At 55.7% G+C, this 19,671-nt stretch overlaps 4 protein-coding genes across 4 annotated transcripts; 1 reads left to right on the forward strand and 3 right to left on the reverse strand.

Annotated features, from left to right (window-relative positions):
- Positions 1 to 2: 2 nt before the first annotated feature.
- On the reverse strand, positions 3 to 2,337 carry CTHT_0041240 (glycerol-3-phosphate O-acyltransferase-like protein; the record flags this gene model as incomplete). The annotated part of the gene is made up of 2 exons (XM_006694467.1): positions 3 to 2,138; positions 2,194 to 2,337. The coding sequence occupies 2 exons, from the start codon at positions 2,335 to 2,337 to the stop codon at positions 3 to 5; spliced, it is 2,280 nt and encodes a 759-aa protein (XP_006694530.1).
- A 2,049-nt stretch (positions 2,338 to 4,386) lies between these two features.
- On the reverse strand, positions 4,387 to 6,744 carry CTHT_0041250 (uncharacterized protein; the record flags this gene model as incomplete). The annotated part of the gene is made up of 2 exons (XM_006694468.1): positions 4,387 to 5,652; positions 5,713 to 6,744. The coding sequence occupies 2 exons, from the start codon at positions 6,742 to 6,744 to the stop codon at positions 4,387 to 4,389; spliced, it is 2,298 nt and encodes a 765-aa protein (XP_006694531.1).
- A 612-nt stretch (positions 6,745 to 7,356) lies between these two features.
- CTHT_0041260 (uncharacterized protein) lies at positions 7,357 to 8,337 on the reverse strand (the record flags this gene model as incomplete). The annotated part of the gene is made up of 2 exons (XM_006694469.1): positions 7,357 to 8,252; positions 8,316 to 8,337. The coding sequence occupies 2 exons, from the start codon at positions 8,335 to 8,337 to the stop codon at positions 7,357 to 7,359; spliced, it is 918 nt and encodes a 305-aa protein (XP_006694532.1).
- A 3,945-nt stretch (positions 8,338 to 12,282) lies between these two features.
- Positions 12,283 to 19,261, forward strand: CTHT_0041270 (uncharacterized protein; the record flags this gene model as incomplete). The annotated part of the gene is made up of 5 exons (XM_006694470.1): positions 12,283 to 12,329; positions 12,387 to 12,963; positions 13,015 to 13,102; positions 13,154 to 16,782; positions 16,847 to 19,261. The coding sequence occupies 5 exons, from the start codon at positions 12,283 to 12,285 to the stop codon at positions 19,259 to 19,261; spliced, it is 6,756 nt and encodes a 2,251-aa protein (XP_006694533.1).
- Positions 19,262 to 19,671: the final 410 nt, after the last annotated feature.

Here is a 19,671-nt window from a genome sequence, read left to right on the forward strand (position 1 = left end):
CCCTACATCCGCTTCCTAGCCTCCTCATAATCTTCCTCGGCAACAGCCGTCTCTCCGAGGCTGCTCTCCACTCCCTCACTCTCGTCCTCATCCTCGTCCTCGTCGCTGCTGATCCCATCCTCATCTACCAGCGTCTTCTTGCGCGCCTGGCTTTTGCGCCGGCGCATCTCTCCGCGCTCTCGCATCGCCTGCCGGATCTTGGCCGCCGCCTCCTCAAAGCCCTCCTTGGTATCCAGCAACGCGCCGGTGGTGAACGCCGTGACCGGCACGTTGACACTGCTGCTGCGGCTGGGCGGGCGCGTGGCGAACAGCGGCGCTTGGCCGATGTTGCTGAAGGATTCGTTGCGCGGCAGGGCGCGACCGGACTGGGTGGTGCTGCCGCGGCGGCCGGGGTCGGAGTGCGTGGGGCTCTCGGTACCCTCAGCGTGGAGGTGAGGCGGCTGCTCCGACGAGGGTTGGTGCCGAGTACGAGGGGGCGAGGCCGATCCAGCGCGCGCGACTCCGTCGAAGACCAGCCGCGTGTGCTCGAAGTCGGGGAACAGGTCGGGGCCGAGCTGGTTGACGACTTCTGCGACCTGGGCGCTGAGCTCAGCGCGACGTTCCCGCAGACGCTTCACGCTGTAGCTGGACGACGGGAACAGACACAGAGCGAGCGGACGAAGAGACTTGAGGATGTCCATCCCGACCTCACCGAAGCGCAGGGCCGCGAAGGTGATGGTGGGAAAGATCACCCAACCGGCCAAGAAGACGGCCCAGATGGGCACCCAATCCGGCACACGGCCGCCCAGGCGGTTCCGGTACACTTGCCAGGCAACCAGAGAGCAGTAGAAATTGTAGAGGATCGGCGCAAATGCCATCGAGACGAGGAGCTTCCAAGTAGCCATGACGTCCCGACCCTGAATCTTGACCGAGGAAGCCGCAAGCGCCGACTTGGCCTTCTTGCGGCTGATGACCTTGGTCGCGATGAAAACCGGAGCGAAAAGAACCAGACCAGGCAGCACACCGGCCGAGAGGAGCAGCAGCTTGATCAGGCGATAGAGGAAGGTAAACAGCACGATGGGCCACGACATGGTGGCGTACTCGACCTGATGGTCACGCAGGCCAAGGTAGCGCAGCTGCCGGTTATACTCGGCGACCGACTCCTTGAGCTGAACAATACGCTCGTCCGTCTTGTACTTCGAGTAGCCGACAGCCAGGCGGCGATTCAGCTCGACGACGACAGGCAGCGGCAACTTCTTGCCGGCCGGGTTGTACAGACGACGAGCGGCCTGGATGACCATCAGGGTGTCGTAATCTGGAACGGAAACCGTAACGGCGTGCAGCGCATTGTGAACCATATCGAGCAGCTCGGCGATGGCCTGACGTCTTTCGTTATTCTTGTACATCTCGACAAGGCGTGGAGGGACCTCGAACGGTGGACCGAACTCAATGACGGCGCGTGAACGGAACTTGTGGGCGTGGAAGTAGTTCATGCCAACCGGCACGATCTTCAAGCCGCAATCAGGCGCCTCTGCGAGGGTACCCAGGGCCATGATGGCAACACCGGCCTTGAGGGGGAGCAGCTCAGTGCGATCGTGGCTACCGCCCTCAGGGAAGATGCCGATGCAGCCTCCTGACTTCAGCCGTTCAAAGACGGCATGATAGACCTTCGTCTGATCGATGTGAGGGGCCAGCTTGAATTTGGTGCCCTCGTAGCCCGGGGCGGGGCCTGAAACCGAGGTGTTGGTGAACCTCCCATCCTCATCGATGTCATCACGACCTGTCAGCTGGCTCATGGCCAGCCTTCCTGTGAAGGGACGCTTGATGCGAAGAGTGTCGGGGCCCAGGATTTGAGCAATATCAACACTAGCGCCGCTCTGGCCCTTAGCGGACGGCAAGAAGATCATGCCGCCGACCTCAGCTTCTTTCTCAAAATCGGTACCAACACCACGGATGAGCGTCGGGTCGTTGATGTCGGGCAGGTAGAGAGTACCCGTGGCGGGCTTTGCCAAATCCTGGGCGCGCCCGACAGGTACGGAGCCGACCTGTCGCGAAGCCCACCCGATGAAGCCGTGTACGGACTTCTGAGCGATCAACAGTGACACGCGGCGCTTGGCGCCATCCTTCAGAGTACGTTGCAGAACGAGGGCATCAACAAACTGCGGAGTCAGCTTTGGCTCATGGTCCCAAACCCACGAACAACTGCCTACGTACCTGGTTGGCATGAGGCGCGGCGACAAAGAGGACGGGCCCATGGCGGGGCACCTTCCAGACGCCGCGGGGGTGGACCTCTCGGAAGAAGAGATCCACAAGGACCGACATGGTCCAAAGAAATGTGTCGTACTTCCAGTTGCTCATGGGGAAGGGATCTTGGAATGTGGGGGGGGTTTTGCCCGCCCCGGCTTCGACACTGCGGAGGAAGCCATGATAGCAGTCTGCCTCTTGGTGTCGAGGACTTATTCTATGAGTTTTGTGCCAGACTCTGGCCTTTGCCTGAATATCTATATGTTGGGCAAAACACGGATGGGCCGGAAGTGTAGTGTGGATTCGGCGAATTCGGCAGTCAGTTGGTTGTTGATTCTGGGAAACGGCCTCAATCTTATCGAGGGCACTCTCGGAAACGAAACAGGCGTCCTGAAGAGATCCAGGAGTTGAGGTTCAGTCGTCGATGTTCTTGTCAGAGCAAGCAGGGGTTCTGCGACGGCCCAAAGGTGATAAGAGGTTAACAGTAGGCTCTCAGTGAGCATTGGGAAAGAGCGTATATAGGGGAAGGCCTGTGGCCTGCTTGAGCCGAGGGAGGGGAACTCACCGAAAATGATCGAATCAGATGTCGCAATCAACTCATTGAATCCCGAGCCAGGCCTTAGATGATGCAGCGGGCCGGACGGACAACGGGTGAGTGCTGGAAGCGCAAGGTGGGGGGGGGGTAAGAGGTTGCAGCAGCAGCTGAAGGTTGTCCGCTAGCGAACAGCAAGGGAAAAAAAAAAAGAATACTCAATATACTCCGTGTCGCACGATTTCAGAATGAAGCGTACTGCATCGCCTCGGCACATATGCTGGACAAAATCAGAACGGACCTCAGATAAGTTGAGGCTGAAAAGGTCGGCCCTTGGGTGAAGCTGGGTAAAGGGAGGCAAAAAGCAGAGGAGACAAAAAAAAGTTATCAAGAGGCGACGGCAAAATTGCGAAATGCGGCAGCAGATGGGAAGCAGCAGCAGTGCTCCCGCAGCCACCACCACAACCGCAACGAGCCTGAGAGCAACCGACAGAAAAGCTGTGGGGCAGCAAGATGTCATTCTTGCAGGTGTACACCTCTGCCCTCGCTCCGAGCGGTAGCTTCTGAACCGTTCGACCGGGGTCCTCGGCGCACAAAGTGGGGTACTGAGGCATCGCGCGTGGGGCGGTTGATCTTGTTGGGGCGGCGCTGATTGGAGGATGAGATGGGCCCATCGCGAGCTCGGCGTGGTGAGCCTATTCTGTTTGGGCATCTGCATCGCAGGTCTGCAGCCTACCACGCACCTCCGTGCCAATCTGGTCTCTGCTGGGCTGCATGGCTTCAAAAGCAGGCCAACTACACTGCACTAGCGGGATGCAGCCATCTCAACAAGATCTGGTTGCAGCGCGTGGCTCGTGGCGGTAGACTGTAAATGGTCTTGGCCATCCGTATCGTGAGCAGATCGATGCCAGATCACACCTCCCATGAACTGTGTCCACAGGTGTCCAAGGCACGATAGGATCGCACGGTAGTACGGTAGCACCTCATTCCTGCTCGTTTACCCCCATCTCAGATCGAGAGATCATCTCCTGCCCTTCATTCTTCCTGCGGGGCATCACCCGTTATCAGCAGCATTTCCGGGGCAGCGGGCTTCCTGTTCTGTAACAAGCTCTCAGCCTGCTGAAACCGGCTGCGCTCCTTACAACTCGGCTTATCAGACATTTTAGTCGCTGCAGCAAGCGGCAGGAGCGGTATCTCGATCCAGACATCAATCAGGTAAGCAAGGTATTGGCCGCATTCATTAATGAATTCAGGTTGCTGTGTCAAAAAAAAAAGGAAGGAAAAAAAAAAAAACTTCAACATCATCAATCATGTCGGGCATCAAAACTGGAGATGCGTTCGTTGGGCGCAAGAGCATGTGAGAACGCCGTTTCTGGGGGTTTATCTCCGGGCCCTCGGCTCTCGGAGCATCGTCGATCGGGCTAAGTGCGTTAGGGCAAGGGTGATCGACGGGGCCTGCCCCATGCAACCGTCTAGGGCTCCCGACGAAGCAACACACGATACAGCTATTTTTTGCTCCCAGGTTGGCAGCCTGCCCGCAATCAGAAACACCGAGCGGCTTGGGTCGTCCGAGGTCATGGGGTTCATTTCTCATCAAACCAAATCACCGTTCCCTTGAAATGTGCATGTCTTTACCGTGTACCAATCATTTCTTCCTCCCCTTGCCCTTCCTCTTGCTCCCCTCCTTCTCCTTGACCCCCCACAACCCCAGATTCCAGCTCCCCTTCTCCAACTAGCCCCTCTCTCTCCATCTCCTTCAGCTTCTCTTGCCCGCTAATAAACATGGTCAAATCATGATTCATCTCCTTCAGCTCTTCGTTTTCACTCCGCAGCTTCTCCATCTCCTTCCCCTTCTCCTCCATCTCCTTTTGAAGATGCTCGATCCTCTTCATCAATCCAGCACTCACCTCTCTCTCCTCGCGAAGCGCCTTGCTCAGCTCACGCGCCAGATCTGCCGATTTGGCTGACTTCTGCTTCTCGCGTGCGAGCTCCTTCTCCAGGGATGGTACTGTCTCTTCGCGCAGCACGCGATGCTCCTCGCGTAGGGTGGCCAGCTGGTTGAGTGCATCGGCAGCCTGGGCTGAAGCGGCTTCAGCTGCTGCTGCTGCCTTGGCAGCCTTGTCGGCAGCTTTGTTGACCATCTCTTCGAAGTAGATGCGTTGACTCTCGAGTTGGCTGGTAAGAAGATGGGTGTATTCAAGACCGATGCTGTCGAGCTTAGAGCGCGGAACATATTCTTCGTTGTTCGTATTTTGCTGGTTGTTGTTGTTGTTGTTGTTGTTGTTGTTGTTGTTGTTGGGCTGTATTGTAGTTGCATTCCGCGGCAGCTCAACAATCTTGCCGTCTCCCTTATCCCGAATGAGCCGGTGCACCCACTTATCACCTGCGTAGTCCCAGACATGTTGCGTTTGCAGCTCCAGACTGAAACTATGTGCTGTCAGCTTCCAGTGCTCCTTAGCATGACCGCCATTGTATCGTCCGCAGCCAACGTTGCCGCAGATGAGGCAGATCCACAAGTCGTCGGTGCAGTTACACTGGTTGCAGATGTTAGCTACGCCCTGCCCGAACGGCCTTGCGCTGTACGGGTCGTCTGGGTCAGCGTCGATGGGCTTTGGGTTGGTTGCCCGACAGACGGGGCAGCCTGAACCTTTCCATGTTTGTAGACAGGTGCAGTGGAACACGTGCTGGCACAGGATGGTCATGAGCCCCGTAGTGTCATCCATGCGCTCCAGACAGACTGCGCATGTTGGGAGCTCAATGAGGTCTGGTGTTGGTGGAGGGAATGGCTTGAGCGAGTTCACGGGGGTTGGACCATTTCCAGCTGACTGCTTGCGCTCTTTCCGGTTCGGCGTCTCAACCGTGATGGACTTAATGAAGGTAACATGGCAGATCTCAGTCTGTGTTTGTTAGCATAGCATTTCTCGGGACCTAGGAAAGGCTGACGAAGGCTCGCTCACCTCTACGCTGTCGAACGGTTTACCGTCAAATTCCTTCCTGAACTGCCTGGCCCTCTTCGCGTCCCGGAACTTCATCAACACCATGTATCTGCTCATCCGGCTGGTCATAACCATGCGGTAATGGCTGACATCGCCGCGCCACTTCTCGCCGACAAACCCCAAAAAATCGCTTGGCGACATGTAGCTGGGAACCGCGGGGACACACAAGATGGTCCCGTCCTCACCAGACGAAGCATCCTTCCCGTCCCCTCCATCCGGCAGCTCCCTCAAGGCGCTGGTCTCATCCCCCTCCCGATACAAATGCACAATTCCCCACCCAGCCTCAGTATTTTTCCCTTCGAGAGGGACATACCTTGCCTTGGTAGCCTGGCCCATACCTCCCAAATTCGGCCCCAGCGAAGCAGCAGGCTGAACTTCCTGCTGTTGCTGTTGCTGCTGCTGCTGCTGCTGCTGCTGCTGCTGCTGCCCTGTCGCCCCATCTTTCTTCCCCGAACTAGCCGCCATCTTCTTATTATTATTATTATTGTTGTTGTTATGATGATGATTAACAACCAGATCAAAACTCTCAATCCTGACCCTCCCAAACCGCCAGTCCCTAACGGCAGTATGCGGCCCAATTCCCCTTTCAACCCTCGGCGGCGGCGACCGTTCCAGACGAGCGCGATACTGTCTTTCGCTCAGGCGCACGATATTCCTCCCTCTTCCTCCGTCTTCGTCGCCGCTCTCGTTGTGTGACTTTCCGCGGTGCGCGCCACAATCGATGATCTTCGATCCCGCGGTATCGTCTGCTGCGGCAGCGCTTCGAGCTCCCTCGCGCGAACTGCTGCTCCTCGGCCACTTGGCCGGCGTGGACTCTTGCTGCTCTCGATCTCGGCTACGCGGGTGCGAGGGGAGATCGTCGAAGACGGAGGCGCCGGGCTCGGGGTTCCAGATGTTGTTGTTTTCGTTGCGTAGGATCGTCGCTTCGGCCTGGCTCGCCGTCGGATCGGGCGTTGTGTAGAGCTCAAACTTGAGGTGGTAGTAATAGGGCATAGCAGATGCGTTTGTACAGGCGGCGTCTCAAGCCCGTCCAGAGGACTCTGTGTCGCGGCTGTGATCGTCTGTGGATGCTGCAGAAGCACTCGCGATCACTGACTGGGTTTGGACTCGCCTGAGACGAGTTAGCTGGGCCTTGGGTGTTGGTCGTTGGTCCTGCGGGTGGCAAACGAGTTGAAAGAGTCACGGAGGAACAAGAGGTTGTGCTGATCGCAAAACGTTGTTTCTCATCATTATGGGCCTGCCGATGCTGCCTGATGGTTTTGGCGGCTCCAGCAGCCTTGTTACGAAGTCTGTGGTACTATAGCAGGACGGAAGTGGGAAGGATGGATAAAGCGGGAGATGCAAGCTCCATAATGGAATTTATCGCTGGGCTTGGCGCTTGACAGAAGCGAAGCATTACATCATCAACACAAATGTCACTGAGCAGGCACACAGACTTGTTCCGAGACGCTATTTGTATGAAAAAAAAAAAAAAAACACAAGACCCGATTATCGGGGTCGTGAATACCATCGTGTCATTAAGCTACCAGAAGAACCCAAGAGTCATCATAACCGTTCCCTGAAACTCCAAAAAAACGGTCCAACACCTCGATCCCGATCCTCCGCTTACTGACCGCCACGGAGACGCAGCACCAGGTGGAGGGTGCTCTCCTTCTGGATATTGTAGTCGGACAAGGTCCGACCATCCTCTAGCTGCTTACCCGCAAAGATCAGGCGCTGCTGATCCGGAGGGATGCCCTCCTTGTCCTGGATCTTGGCCTTCACGTTCTCGATCGTGTCGGAAGACTCAACCTCCAACGTGATCGTCTTGCCCGTAAGAGTCTTGACGAAGATTTGCATACCACCACGGAGACGCAGGACAAGGTGGAGGGTGCTCTCCTTCTGGATGTTGTAATCAGACAGAGTGCGGCCGTCCTCCAACTGCTTGCCAGCGAAGATGAGACGCTGCTGGTCTGGCGGGATGCCCTCCTTGTCCTGGATCTTGGCCTTGACGTTCTCGATCGTGTCGGAAGACTCAACCTCCAACGTGATCGTCTTGCCCGTAAGAGTCTTGACGAAGATTTGCATACCACCACGGAGACGCAGGACAAGGTGGAGGGTGCTCTCCTTCTGGATATTGTAATCAGACAGAGTGCGGCCGTCCTCCAACTGCTTGCCGGCGAAGATGAGACGCTGCTGGTCTGGAGGGATGCCCTCCTTGTCCTGGATCTTGGCCTTCACGTTCTCGATCGTGTCGGAGCTCTCGACCTCGAGAGTGATGGTCTTGCCGGTGAGGGTCTTGACGAAGATCTGCATACCACCGCGCAGGCGGAGGACGAGGTGGAGAGTGGACTCCTTCTGGATGTTGTAATCAGAGAGAGTCCGGCCATCCTCGAGCTGCTTGCCGGCGAAGATGAGGCGCTGCTGGTCCGGAGGAATGCCCTCCTTGTCCTGAATCTTGGCCTTGACGTTCTCAATAGTATCCGACGACTCCACCTCAAGGGTGATGGTCTTGCCGGTCACTGGGAAATGTTAGCATCGATGTCCAGTCGGTTGAAAGGCAGCGACAGTGAGGGGTAACCTACGAGTCTTGACGAAGATCTGCATGGTGGGCAACTGGTATAAGCTTCTCAAGATGATTCGATATGGTTGTTGTTCTCTATGGGCAGCCTGATGGCTAGAGTAAGACTCTGTGAGGTTTTTGTGGAGAGATGGTAATGGAAAAGGATGATGGAGGAGGAAGAGTGCAAGCGGTCAGGTTAAATACTGGGAATGAAAGGCAGCCACATGGGCAGGCAGCCTGAGCAGGGCGGGGTGGCTGTGTGAATGCGTCAGGAAGCGCAATCACGGTTCGTCAGCCAATGCAGGGGAGGCCAGGAAGGGAAGGATAAGGAAGCCACCAGAATGGACCAGTCACTGCCAGTCAGGTGGATGGTGGGAGGTGGGGCCAGGTTCTGGTCTTTCCAGTATTGCCGCCATGCAGTGGCTTTGGTCCACAGTGCTTTTTTTCTTGCCACCTCTGATGGGGAGGCCAAACAAAGTTCCCGAACTTGGGACCTTTTGCACATGCTTTCAAAGCTTCCAAGACATGGAATGACATGTACACTTAAAATTTGCTGTGTGACAACATCGCTTGCAAAGATACTCCTCTTTTGAAGTCGGTTCCTGGTGTCTCGTGCCAACGCATTTTACACAGTAGAGGCTGGTTACCTTTCTTGGCTTCCCCGCACTTGGTGAGATGCCAGACCCTGTGACGTGGTCGGCAAACGCAGCTATCGATGGCATCAGCCATCACAGAGGCTAAAAAACATGTCAGATCGGAAGCTTCGCGTCTGCCATTGTGACAGCGACTCTGAGGACCTCCACCAAGTTCCAGTCAGCTTCTCCCGTCTGCTAGCATCACCAGTTGTGCCCAGCTGTGCTGGGCGGAGTCAGCGAAGCTGACGCGGGAAGGATGATAATGGTTCCTGCCACCGGGCAACGCCGAGCGGGGGCTATCGTCTACCGCCAACCACAGCCATCAGAGCCCTCGGCACAGTTTTAGCCCGATTCTCTTCACGATTCATCATCCATTTGAGTGCATAACATTTTAAGAGGAGATAAAGTTTTCAACATGGAAGTCTTGATCATTCAAGCTTTTTCGAAGTCAGCATTATCATCAGTGATTACATCGTTGTTGTTATCAGCGGCTATCAAGGTTCCCTCTCCACAGCAGCGCACACGCCGATCTCCACTTTCCCCAAAGTCGGGCCTGTCCCGAACTTTCCCATCACCTGAGTACGATGACCTTACGGGTGATGACACCACGCTTGCAAATCGACAGCGAACCTGTATACTGGCCTTGGCTACACGGTTCTTCCCATTGACTCTCAGACCACTCTCGAAGAAAGCACGTTGAGCATTATCACACTCAAGACAGAGCGATCTTTGCCCTCTGGATGCCAAGCCCAACCCAGCCGCTCCAACCGACGTCATCACCCCATCTTGCTGAGGGTCCCACAGGGCGGTGAGACCCCTATCATCGCATGTTGCAGAGCCCCCATCAGGCCAGTTCAGACCGAATAAGAACAAGAGATTTGGGCTCATATAGGCGAATTCGATGTCGCGATGAAAAGCTGGAATTCAATAGGTAAAATAGCAAGGTTCATTTTTCCTCCTTTTTTTTTCTTTCAAAAATACACCCACTTCAGGACCTGGAATAACGCGAACGAGTCAAAAGAAGTGCTCCATGAAGTCAAACCGGCTCAACAGTTGGGCACTGCAGGCTTGATCTTGCAATTCAGAATGGGATGATAGAAATTCTCAATGCTAAGTTTTCTTTTTTTTGTTTATCCATTTAGGCAACCAGCATAACAGTAGTTGTTAGCATTATACGATCAGCTACAATCAGTACTGATCATAAAATATGGACCAAGAGCCACCAATCCAAATGATATTCCTTGGGTACTACTAAGCATTCGGCAAAAGAGACTCCCTCCAGTTTCTAGTTCACTGGTTCATCTGGCCATCAGAGTTTTCGGGAACAGATGCTCGTTGTCCACAAGCTTAGCTGAAAAATCGAGACAAAGTAGTGATCCTAGAACATTTCACAACATAACTAAGGTAAAATCAAAGGTTGGGACTATATTTGCTTGGGTGCCAGGCCTTATCGTTCGCGAATATCAAAAAGACCGGAGCCCTTCACTCAGCATCCAGCTTCATGAAGCTTAGGCGCTGGATAATGGGTTGTTTTATAAATTTCTGTCTAGGTATTAGTGCCACAGTGCCTCAACTTGCAGTTGTTGAGGACGATGGTCTGGTTTTACATGTCAAGATGTTGGGAGCCCACGATGCTCTGCTTAATGTCTAAACAGGCAGGCTGCCCAGTTGACTTTATCTGCCGGTGCTCTTTTCAACACGCACGTGAGTATCAGATCTTTTGGCAGAAACGGGGGTTCTTTGAAAAGTATTCTGTAGACGTCGTAGCATCCACTAGTATGTAAATGGAACCGTTATTCCTCAGATGCAGTAACAGCACGTACAGATTACTAAATTTTTGCCAATCACACAAAGCTTGATAATGTTTGAGTGAGAATCGTTGGAGTTTGCGAGCCGGGAGGCCCCGCCTCCGCTTTGCCAAGTCTTGGCACAAAGACTTGGCAGGGGCTGGTTGGAGTGCACGAACCACAGAGCATGTTTAAGCTTCAACTCCTTCCCCACACAAAGAGCATGGCAACTGTCCACCTACCAAAATCACAAAGTTGCGACGACCAAGCCGATGATCCGACAAAAGACAAGGCCGCCTTGATTGTTTGCAGCCGAGATTCCAAAACGGCCGCTTTCATCATGCTTATGAGCACTTACAAGGCTGTCATCATGTCATCTGATGAGGTCGAGTGAGCTTGTCTTTTGGCCTACGGCGTCTTTCACTTTGTCCTCTTCTTCTTCGCCATGTGATGCCTTTTCTACGGACGGAGGATCCCGAGTTCCTACATGCGTATCCTACAATACCCCACGTCAATGAAACGCAACGTCCGCATCTTGGCTAGGAAAATTACTATGGATAATTAGCGACACCTGCAAACTTTTCAAAACCTCTTCACTCGGTCCAGCTAAGATCTGGAGTGGTATTGGGCTCCGCCCTGGATGTCCTCCGTGATAGTACTGATGTCAGCACATTTTCCAAATGGGATGACAAGAGCAACAAGCTCTTCGCCCGAACACAGAACCACAACGTCGGAATTGTCTGGAAAATGAAGATCAGATGCTTTCAGGCATCGGATTGCAGAGTGCCTCTTTTTTTCTTTCTTTCTTTCTTTCTTTCTTTTTTTCTTTTCTCTCCTCCTCATAGGCCGTGTCGCGAGGGGTGACTTTGGCGCGAGGGTGGTAGTCTGTGCTGCATGTAACACTCCGAGTTTCAAGTGAAACACCCAAAGCTCGCCTGCACCACCAGCCTTGCGAACCCTCCAATCGCTTCATCGGCGTCATCACCGCATGAACCAGAGACAGTGGAAGGCTTGTTTGAGCAAACGCTGTACTATTCCCTGTTGAGCAGTCAACGACCACGGGACAAATACATCACACAGCAAGACGCCGTGGGGGGCCTCTAGGGGGAGCTTGGGTATTAGCGTCATTTCTCCGTGGCAAATCTTGCCTCCGGCTTCCGGGCGGCAACCCGGTCTGAGATCCTGAGAACAGACGGATCCTCCCTCGCGCCCATCTTCATCCCTCACTGGCCACTCAGCTGCCGGTCCTACCCTGAAGTTTATTGGCCCCTTGTTTCTCCCCCACACGACACTTCTTCCGTCCTTCGTTTGCGAGCCGAGACGGCCGGGCAAGTCGCGTGACGGCTCCTCCTCTGTCTCTCTCTCCCTTTGCTCTGCCTCTACACACCAATTTTCTCATCACCACTCTCGCTGTCTACTGTTTGGTGGGCAGGTCACCGCGTGGCCCGGGATCGTGTCACTGCCATGTTGTCCTAGTCTTGATATCTTGATTGTGTTCATTTCGTAATCGCCCCATTGATTGGGCCGTTCTCTTCGATTCTGACCGTCCATTATTTTTGAGTCCATAATGGCGGTTGAGGGCGCGACGCAGGCCCTCGTCGCCGCCTTCTTTTTGTAAGTTGTTCCCCCCTAGAGCTGACAGCTTGACCAGGTTTTGCTGACCTTCCCCAGTGGTATTGTCTTAAACGCGGCATCCGCGGCTTTCGTTCTTTACATCAAGGGCCACGATGGCTCCGTCTTTCGGGACAGCCAGAGGCTGGTCCTCGTCTTATTCCTTTGCAGCGCAGCCCTGTGGGCTTTAGTCGACTTTGTTTCCATCCTTCTGAACAACACCACCTCAACGACACCATGCCAGATCGGCGTCATCTTTTCCACCGTCTTCGACCAGCTCGCGAGATTCTCCCTCGAACAATTCCTTTTGTGGGCCATGAATAGTAATTCTAATGGCGCCAAGCTCCCCGTGACCCAGCTGCTCCCACAAGCCGCAGTCGCCCTCAGATTCATCGCCGGCGCTGTCTTCACCGGCTTTACCCGTCCCCAGGTTGACACGTTTTGCGTCGCTACGACGGCTATTACGCCCCTCGGAATCGCCGTTGCCGGGCTCGATGGAGCTATTATTGTGCTCCTCGTCGTTCGCGCTTATTCCCCGGGTGGACTGGCTAGGGAAAACCGGACCGGCAAGGAGGCCGAGGCAGAGCGTGCAAGGGGTGTCATGTCCATCCTGTTGGGGTTGACCGTATGGACAGGGGTAGGTTACGTCTGGTTGTGAGTGTCGAAGGCAAGTGCTGACAGCTTGTAGACAAGTGTTCCGTTGTTAGTTGGACTTGAGAGCATCGCCTTGGCTGTAAGGACGGCTCTTCCTGCCGCAGGCCTTTACATGGTGATCCGTAAGTCCTCGTGTCTCTTGACTCTCTAACCCCGCCAGCTGACATCATCAGTGCTTGTGACTTCCAGGGCTGGTACCCTATTTCCGGCGAGGTCTCAGTCAAGGCCACCCGAGGCACCTTCTCCCCGTCGGTTCAACATCACTCGGGATATCGCGACCTCGCACTCGGATTATCCTCCTAGTCGCTATGAGGATCTCAAGGAGGCTGCCATTCGGTCTTCTACGACATTTATTAACCCGAGGGAGGCGCCTGTGGCCAAGGAGGAGACCAGCATTCCGCCGCGTCCAGCTGCGCTCGCAGCCACGCGCAACGCTGAGCCGCCAACACCTCAGAGAAAGAAGGCATTGTTTGGTGGTGGGAAGACGAACACGAAACTGACAATCAGCCGCCCGATCATGCAAGAAGATGCGTCTCAGAATCTGATGAACAGGATACCCGTCATGGATCTCAAGGACGCAGCTGTTGCGGAGAAGGAACGGAGGGAGCGGCGAGGAGATCTGGGCCTCGGGATTGTTCCTTCGAAGACCCCGACGAGTGCAATGTCTCCAGAGGAAGGGGTTCAGCGGGCCACCAGCATCAAGAGGAAGCAGGTTGGCTCTCCTCCGTCGCGCCAGAGCATGTTTCCTGGAGCTCTGCGTCCTGAAGATGTCGGCACTGCCATGACCACGTCGGCACAGCGGTCGCCCGGCGGAGAAGAAGCTCGTCGCAGGTCGCCCAGGCTCTCTTCTGATGATGAGCAGCGGTCGATCACAACTTTCACTGTGGATACGAATCGCCTCACCATCGCCCAAACGGCCGTTTTTACTAAGCCCGACATCCGGCCGTCGAGAACGCTGCCACCTTCTCCTCCGCCAGCGCCGCAGGAGCCAGCAAAGACCCCTCTTCAGCGGAGGCCGACTATTGGGCTACCACAGAACCCGAGGGCACGCGGAGTGCAGGTTCCTCAGGAGTCCGGATCACGGACCAAGACGATCTTGTTCGTGAATAATATTGAGTATAATGATCCGATGGTCGTCCAGTCCATTATCAAGGACGTGAGCCAAAAGGCCCCTAAGGCTCCCCCTGCTTCAGCCCCCGTGCCCGCGCCGGCACCAGCTACGGCTCCGATTACTTCGACTGCTTATAACACGAAGCCTGCCAAAGCAAACCCGATTCCTCCGACGCCCGGCACCTCCGATTCCATCATTAACAGACCGCGTCCCATTCCTCGGAAGAAGGACGTGGATTCCCCAGCCAAGTTTAGCCCTCGCCAGAGCCATAGACGGAGCAAGTCGGCTGGCGCGTTGGTAGCTAGGTCGATTCTTTCATCATCAACTCCAGGGAGTCCAAGTCAACTGCCCCCTCTCCCGCCGCTTCCTCCGAGCACTGTTGTCCCTCCTAGACCGCATCCCAACGACACCAGGAGCATGACGGTCGAAGAGAAGATCACACTGCTCTTCCCAAGCCCTCCGAGCGGCAAGGTAACGAGGAGAAGATCATCTTCAGTTCCCGAAGTCCCATCGATTCCCAAGTCGCCCATCGACATCCCTTCGCCTGTTGATTCCGAACGTCGGACAACGAAAACGTCAGTACGGACGGAGAGCGTCCTGGAGGTTGACGAAATTCCTCGCAAGTCCGCGACGACTCTCCTGAAGACGGCTGGCGAGGCTGCGGCCTCCTCATGGCTCGAGGCCTTCGACGCGAAGGAGAAACCAGCCATTCCCAAGTCTACCGCTGCTCAAGATGGCGGGAAACGCAAATCATCGCCAGTCTTACCAGGCACTACGCTTCCTCCACGTGTTTCGGCGTGGACAACGACGACAGTGATGACAGAGGATGATGCGACAACTAATTGGAGCGCAGTGCAGTCTCCGGAATTTGCCGTCGGGGTTCCGGTCATCAAAAATATCGGACCCCCTGCCGGGCTCCGGGGATCCGATGGCGGGGCCGTCGCGGCAGAAGATGACGCCCGTAGGAGCGAAACCCTCCCAATCATGCTTGACGCCTCGACTGTTCCCGTGGAAGATATCAAGGGCGAAGAGGGAGAGCAGCCGGCACCGCAAAGTCAGGCGCGCAAGTCGCCAGAGCAAGCGCAATATCAACCAGCCCGTTGGCATCGGCGTGTCGGTGACGAGTGTCCCACTTTCTCGACCCGCAAGGAGAACCGACGGTCTAGGAAGCTGTCTCCGCCCCCTCCTCTGACACTAAAGGCTACCACAACAGCTAGACACAAGATTACCATCCAAGTCGAGCCATCTCCGCCGTCGCCGGTTGAGTCCCCCGAAAAGGCGATCCAAGAATTGCGCGAGAGACTCAGGAAGCTCGAAGAATTTGATCGCAATTCTCCGGGAAGCGCAGCTCGGCGTCTCGCGTTGCTCGAGTCGTTGGAGAAGGAGGTAGGAGAGCAGGTTGAGCACCTGGAGGAGATCAGGCACGATGTCGAGCGTGATTCCATCTCGAGTATCAGCACGACGAGCATTTCGGCAACAGCTAGCCAAAGGAGCTCGCTCCGCGATTCGCTCGCGCTGCAATCATCCTCGCGTAGAGCGTCGCGGTTGTCGCGTGTCATGAGGCTCAGGGAAGAGGACCGGATGGAGCGCTCGTCCAACCGCGACTCGGGCAGCCCGCAGATGAGCAGGTGGCAGAAGCGGCTTACCGAGGTGCAGATGGAGTACATGGATGTGCAGCTACTCCGGACGAGCACCGTCAGCTTCTTGCAGGTTGCCCGTGCTCAGCTTACCAGCCCTACGCCCCCTGACTCCGACTCCGACCAGGGTGAGCCCGAGCCGGTGCCTCCTATCCCGGACAAGTTCAAGCAGAGCGCGGAACATCTTCAAAAGGAGGAGCCGAAGAAGGCCGCTTTATTGTGGACGCCACCGGTCAAGGAGTCTGAGCGTCCCCTGGGACTTCTCTGGACGCCCCCTGCTCGCAAGAGCGCCCCTGCCGAAGATGTTACGCTTCCGGGTCTCACTCTCCGCCCGGCGCTCAGGAAGGACTTCGAACCTCTTCGCATCGAAAGCTCCCAACTCTGGCACAAGCCTTGCCAGATTCCTTCCCGACCCTCCTCTGGCCTCTGGCGGCCGATTTGGGCTTCCGCTGCGCCGCCCGCCGAGCCCGTACGCTCGATCAAGTCATCGCCGCAAACAACTACTCAGGAACAGCAACCACAACAGCAGGAGCAGAAGCAAGATCCGCCGAAGCAGCAGCAGAAGCCCCGGCCGTCGACTCTACGGCCGCCACGCCGTACCAAGCGTATCACTATGTTGCCCGACATCCTCGAGAGCCCTGAGCCGTTGCCCGACCGTCGCGATACTCTGGGTATCTTCCAGTTCCCATGGGGCGAGCGTTCCGATACTGCAACGCTGCCGCCCCGGCCCGTGGCTGGTATGAGCATGGGATTCACGGCTATGCCTGGTACAATGACGACTGGTGGCCTGGGTATGGCGCCGGCTACGCATATGCAGATGCAGATGCAGATGCAGATGCAGATGCAGATGCAGGCTGCGTCGACGGGCTTCACTGCCCCCCCGGCTCCTGCGGTTTCCGCCATTGAGCAGTACGGTGAGTCGTTCTTCGACGATTACGATGATGACGCCTTCCTGGACGAGATGCCATCCAATTCGGAGGATGAGGATGACGACAGCGCTGAATTTGACGACTCGACTCTGTGGGAGATTGCCAACCTGCTCAGAACGGACGCTGTGCCGTCGCGCGATAGCCTCTTCCCCCTTGCCGGAGTCCACAGCTTTTGGCGACGCAGAGCAGGGCGAGGAGAGCGAGGAAGAGAATTCTCCCCGTGCCCAATCGATCCTCATCGGTCTGGATGAAGCTCCGCAGGCGCTTTCGCTCCCAGAACCGCCATCGAACCGTACCTCCAGCGCGACTGTCACAGTGATGATGGTCGAGGAGAGTACACCCAGCGATCCGAAGCAGCCTGTTCGCAGACCCAGCATCATCGGGTTGCCAGTGAATCCAAAAGCGAACCTGCAAGCTGTCCAGGCGCAGAGCCTACCAACTTCCGAGTCCCAAGCTCAGTTTACCAGCAGCGCCCCTGAACCTGCAGCCCTGACCGTTAGCGCGGGACAAGGATCTGCTGGGTTGTGGGTCCCACCAGAGGAGAAATTCAAGAAAGTCTCTTCTCAGGGCCATCAAGGTCTCTTCGTGCCTCCGTCCCCCGGCTCCAAGGATAAATCCAAGCCTGTCGTCGTCGACGCTGAACCTGCCGCCAAGAACGTCGTCGTCATCCGCAAGCCTCGCTCGGTCGTTGCTGACTTGACGCCGTTGGAATCGAGCAGCCTCTGGACGCCGTGTGTTAGTGAGAAGAAGGTCGAGCGCAACTGGATCGTTTTTAGCACTCGTACTTCTTCTTCGTCGTCTCCTTCCCTTGGCCTGGTTGGTTTGTGGTCTCCGCCGAAGAAAGTTAAGGAGACTGCTTCTGTGACTGGGCTCTTCGTGCCAGGCTCGGTGCTCTTCCGTGGTACCGATCAGGAGCCTATTGCAAAGGATCTTGCGCGCAAAGTCCGCCCAGTTGAGGACAGGCCGTTGGATAGGCTCACGTCAACAAGCCTGTGGTCGCCGACTGCTGTCGTCAAGAAGGTTGAACACGACTGGATCTCAGAGCTTCCGAGGGGGCTTCCTGGTCTTTGGTTGACTCCGAGCAAAGTGAAGGAAGTCAAGTCCGCCAACGGGTTGTTTGTTCCTGGCTCCGTTAAGCATCGCGGCACTGCTGCCGAGCCGATTGCAAAGGAAACTCCGCGGAAGCCACGAGCCGTGGACACCAAGCCCTTGGAGAAGATTACTTCGGCGAATCTCTGGACCCCTAAGCAAACTTCTAAAGACATCGTCGGCAAGAACTGGATCTTCCATTCAACTACGCGCCGTTTCCGGCGTCCGCTTGCCACAGACGCGGACTGGACTGCAGCTCTGAACGAAGCTCTCAAGGCCAGCTATCCCCAGAAGAAGCTCAGGAGAACCGTTGCGAATCCAGCTCAGTGGCAGGCTGCTCTACAGGAGGCTCTTTCGCTCTCGTACCCCCAGAAGCAAACCGAGCCTTTCGACGCAGCCACCCGTCATCCCGTTTTCGCCGCGCGCTCACTGGTCACCCGTTCGCCTTGGTTCCATCCGGCTGCCACGGGCTATACATACGACGTAGCCGCTGTGCATCCCGTGTTCTTCGGCTCTCTGGATATCAGCTCCGTCCAGCTTGTGAACGAGGACGAGGAACTGAGCGTAGAGGCCGTGCACCCTGCTATCGCTTCTTACGCAGCTAGGAAGATCAGGAGACAGAGGAGGCGGGAGAGGAAGGAACTGAGTAGGAGTCGGTCGCGTAGTGGTAGTGGAAGCAGCAGCGAAAAGGAGAGCAGCAAGAGCAAGCATAAGAAGGAGAGAAGCACGACAGAGACCGTTGTCCTCCCCCCTGTTTCGGCCGACATCCAAGCTCGCATCGAGGCTCTTGAGCAGGAGCGACAATTTATCGAACGGGCCGCGCGTGAAGAGTACCGCCGGCGCACTTCCATGATGTCGCAGACCGCTGTTCAAGCTCCTCTCCCCGTCGTGGAAGCCGTTCCCTCACCATCATTCTCTCCTGCCGGAACAACATCCGTTATCCCTGCAGCCACAGAAGCCGTCGAGGCGCTGCAGCGCCGCCTGAGCCTGCACATCCGGCAATCCCTTGCCTTCGCTAAGCCGACCAAGGTTGAGGTAGCAAAGCCCGCCAAAGTCGAGATCATTAAGTCCAGGTCCAAGGCCAGGGAGCCAGTGAAGCTTCAGGAAAAGAAGCCAACTCAGCCCGCTCAGCTCTGGACCCCTCCCAAGCCTACCACTGCCGCACTTCCTAAGACTTCTACCACAACACCAACAGCCGGTCTCTGGTCCCCTAACGCAGACCACAGCCCGTCTGTGGCATTTCCGTCCGAAGAGGAAGACGCCTTCGCGAAGCAGTCGCGCGCGCACAGGCGCAAGCTGCTCCAAAAACGCCAGCGCCGCGTCGAGATTCTTGCCCAGATTGCTGCGATCGAGCAGGGCGTCAACCCGTTCGTAGAGAACTCGGATGAGTGGCGGATGCAGGGGTTGTGGACGAATGGGTTTGGCGGTGCTGTGAGGGAGAAGGAGAGGGGTTGGGGCAGGGAGTGGATCTTAATGGGGGGCAAAAAGGCTAGGGGGGTTGTGCTCAGGTATTGAAGTTAGATGAGGTGTATATTTTCTACGTCTGGATTAGGTTTGGAGTTGCCGTGATGGTTGAGTACACTTTTGAATACCTATATATATATATATATATATATATATATCTGCGTCGTATATCTTGGAAACAGGACAAATATAACTAAAGTGTGCGAGATGGTAATTATCGATCCCTCTTGCTTGAAGCCACAAGTGAAGTTGTTCAATATGTGAATAGAGATCGGAGGACCCATGAATCATGTTCTTTTTTTTTAAAAAAAAAGAAAGAAAAGAAAAATCGAGTCTTGATGCAGAATATTCATCACAAACTCGGGATAAAGGTTGGCATAACTACTTACAGAGAACAAGAACTCTTGGTATTCATCCGGTGCATTGCTGCCTGAGTTTCCTTCCTATGAATGTTTTCTCCC

The sequence above is a fragment of the Thermochaetoides thermophila genome (assembly GCF_000221225.1).
Source record: "Thermochaetoides thermophila DSM 1495 unplaced genomic scaffold scf7180000011818, whole genome shotgun sequence".
In the NCBI taxonomy this organism is placed as follows: domain Eukaryota; kingdom Fungi; phylum Ascomycota; class Sordariomycetes; order Sordariales; family Chaetomiaceae; genus Thermochaetoides; species Thermochaetoides thermophila.